Source organism: Echinops telfairi, unplaced genomic scaffold, assembly GCF_000313985.2.
Source record: "Echinops telfairi isolate 266 unplaced genomic scaffold, ASM31398v2 ScPeMD7_5;HRSCAF=22, whole genome shotgun sequence".
NCBI classification, from domain to species: Eukaryota; Metazoa; Chordata; class Mammalia; order Afrosoricida; family Tenrecidae; genus Echinops; species Echinops telfairi.
The window spans coordinates 33,536,982-33,540,374 of record NW_022103901.1 but is presented as its reverse complement, the minus strand read 5'-3'; the positions used below and the strand labels follow the sequence as shown (position 1 = coordinate 33,540,374).

Genomic DNA, 3,393 nt, shown 5'->3' with positions numbered 1-3,393 from the left:
AAATAAATCCAGAGAAAAGCCTCAATCCAAAAGAAAGCAGAAAGTACTAAACATTAAAACAAGTTTAAAAGGGGCCAAAAAGGAAAGTAAACAGTAAGACGTTAAGTTTCAACCTGACCCTGTAGTCATCCACTTTCCCCTGCCCTCTGTTGGAGGACAAGGCTCTCGCATCCCTGCTCAGTGAGCCGGGGAGTTCAGTGGAGGCTTAATTCATGTGGGGATCTGGGGATTCCAGTGTCGTCCATAGCCTGCAAACCGTATACTGGGAGTTCTTGAGCGTTTTCAGATTTGAAAATTAACTCCGCCAACTTCCTACTTGGAGAGGTGAGGGTTTCACTGTTCTGTAGCATTTCTTCCTCCCGGCCCCAAAGCGCGCTCGCACTCGCAAACACACACACACACACACACACACACATTCACACATGTTCTTGTTTTTCCACGTTGTTTCCACGGCAATCGGGGCAATTCAGACTCGTAGTGACCCCCCCCTTCCCATGACAGGCTAGGGTTTCTAAATTAGCTCTCGTCTTTACGAGAGCAAATCTCAAGTCATTCCCCTGAGGTGGTGCTGAGAGGGTCCAGCTAAGTGCTTAACTGTTGAGCCACCAGAGCTGTTGTTTGCTGTCCCCGTGACCCTCCAGGACAGAGTAGAACAGCCCCACGGGCTTCCCTAGGCTGCCATCTTTTACAGAAGTAGGCTGCCACATCTTTCTCCCTCGGAGCTGCTGGTTGGTTTGAACCTCCAACCTTTTTGTTAGCAGCTGAGTGCCTAATCATCGTGCCCTCTGTGTTTATGCTACCAGCCTGCTCGTGGGACGCTGGACTGAGCTGCGTGGTACGGTGATGATCTCAACGGTCTTTCTCTGAGTCCTCTTGCACACTCGCACCCTGGAAATGGGGAGACATTGAGGGAGACAGACAGGTGGCCGTGCGGTGTGTCTTCCATTGGCTGAAATCCTTGGGGCGACTTTCTCCCACTTCTGGGGCTGGGAGCAAAGCAGCAGCCAGTGCCCTGCCAGCCCAGGGCCATGCACAGCGTAACAGCTACCTCAGGGCTCCCCTCTAGATGACATCATTCTTAAGGATGCAGTTGGAGCCGCTCTTGGAAAACTAACAGCCCCAGAAGCCCTCCAGGACTCTGCTGCTCTGTCCTGCCAGGCCCCTGGAAGTTGGAAGTGGCAATGGGTCATGTTTTGATTTTCCTGCACCACTGGCCCTGTGCTGGGGGCTCCCTGACCGGTTCATGCCCACAGTGTTCTCTCAGGAGTGGCCACTCCCCCCTGGGAAGTTCAGCATAATGCAAACAGGTCCCAGACTGCTGACTCAGAGCGCCTTCTTGTGTGGGAGAGTAGAACTGTGCTTCATTTATTGCTAGGCACCTCTGGGTGGACAGCTGGGTACGTCATTGGTTTCCACTACCCAGGGCCTTCAGCTGTGGCATATCCCTCACTGCGTGCTGTGTAACAAGTTATCCCAACAGTCAGACGTTTGAAACACACACCCACCAACATTTATTATCTCCGTTTCTGTGGGGCAGGAACCAGGGAGAAGCTTAGCCGTGTGGAGCTACTGTCTCAGCCCCTGAAGTTACCCAAGCTTGCCCCACCTGCACCCCCTCCTAAGTACCCTTTGGGCTCCAGGGCCCCTCCTGACCTCGGCTGCTTCTCCACAGAGCTGGCGGCCCATGGAGACCTGGTGCAGAGTGCAGCGTGGAGCCGGGACGGTGCCCTCCTGGGAACGGCATGTAAGGTGAGCTCTGCTGTCTGGGAGTCCGAGCTGTTAGGGGTACCCGGCCCCCTCCTGCCCAGGGGCTAACTTGCCTGTTGGTCTTGTGTCCTAGTGGAAGCATCATCTCTCTTCACCCAAAGAGCCTACAGTTGGTGCAAGAAGCCCAAATGTCCCATTGGGATGGGTTATCGGGGTGGTACTTTGTGGAGCTGCCCCCCCTCACCAGGCTTCTGGACCTGAGGGTTTTGCCTGCAGGGACAGGGCAGCATGTGGCATCCTGAACAAAGGGGTTGGTGTGCAGTGTCCGGGGTGCCCTTCTTTGCCACTTCCTCTCCCAGCAGACCCCCAGTGTGTGCTGGGACCTGTGGGACCTGAGTGCTGACTGTGCATTTGCCATAAAGGGGTTTCTCCTCTCCCAGCCCCTATTGTCTTCTCTGCCCAGAGGCTCTCAGCCTGAGTTTCCGTGACCGGCCACTAGAGGGCGGCCCAGCCTTCCATGTGGCCAGGGAACTGCTGCTGGGTCCCAGTGAGCCCGCCAGCCTGCCTGCCAGCCCGCCCTGGACACTGCTTACTCGCACACGCAGCCGGTCCTCTAGGAGATGAGCAAAAAGCCTGGGGTCAGGGCTGCTTCTCTAGCTGGGAGTGGGGGAGGGGTGGGCAGTGGGGGCAAGTTGCCTGACTGCTGATGGGTTCTTCCTTCAGACCTGGATTTCTCCCTCAACCCCTGGGGGCTGGGGCAAGGGTCCTGCCTCTGCCACCTTGGTTCCTGTCTGTCTGTCTCTCTTAGTTTTTGCCTCTCTTCTCCATCTGCCTGTCTGTCTTTCTCGCAGTTATTGCCTCTTTCTCTCCTGGTGTTCCTGCCTGGGTTTGTCTCCCATTGTCTTCTCTTTGACCCTTGCAGCCCCCTGTCTGTCTCTTGATCTCTGTCTGTCTGTGTCTGGGTTCTCTCTCTGTCACTGAGGGCCCCCTGAGCCCAGGCTATGAGGCTGTGCGAGGAGCTGGCACACAGCAGGTACTCCACACATTGCCACTGGCACAGCACCTTGAGTGCTGATACCTGCTGGGTCTCCTCCTCCATAGCCTGCCCCACCTCAGACTGCTCCCAGGCAGGGCTGGGCACAACACAGGGCCTCAGACATTTACATCTCTGTAGCTTGTTTGTCTGATTTTGTTGAATGACTGTATTGCCACAAAGCAGTAAGCCCTCCACTAACCGAAAGGTTGGCAGTTTAAACCCACTGACCACCATTCAGGAGAAAAAAAACAAGTGATTGTACCCATAGCTTTAGAGACCCCACGGGGCAGCTCTCTCCGTCGCTTTGAGTCGGACTTGACTTGATGATGCCAAGCACCTTTCTAAAGAGCAGTTTTAGCTTTACAGAAACATCACCGCCAAAGTACTGAGAGTCCCGTACCCCTGCCAACCCTGCCCAGCTCCTGCTCTCAGGAGCAGCTGTGTTCCTTCGTACACCGATGAGCCAGGGTTCTTCCAACTGGCATTTAATCCTCATATCACACAAGTCAATGGTTCAATCATGACAAGAAGAGTTGTACCATCATTACCACAATCAGTTTTAGAACATTCCCTACCCCCTCCACCCCAGCAATGGTTAAATCACTTTTAAATTGAGTTCTGTAATCATCATCAGTTCTTTTTTAATTTTT

At 54.2% G+C, this 3,393-nt stretch overlaps 1 protein-coding gene across 2 annotated transcripts in view; it reads left to right on the top strand.

Annotated features, from left to right (window-relative positions):
• Nucleotides 1–3,393, top strand: part of LOC101663309 (mitochondrial import inner membrane translocase subunit TIM16) — a 70,572-nt gene that overhangs the window by 10,201 nt on the left and 56,978 nt on the right. For both annotated transcript variants that reach the window (XM_045283998.1, XM_030884394.2), the window contains exon 6: nt 1,673–1,749. In XM_045283998.1, coding sequence (XP_045139933.1) covers nt 1,673–1,749 — 77 coding nt within the window. The remainder of the gene's footprint in view (nt 1–1,672; nt 1,750–3,393) is intronic.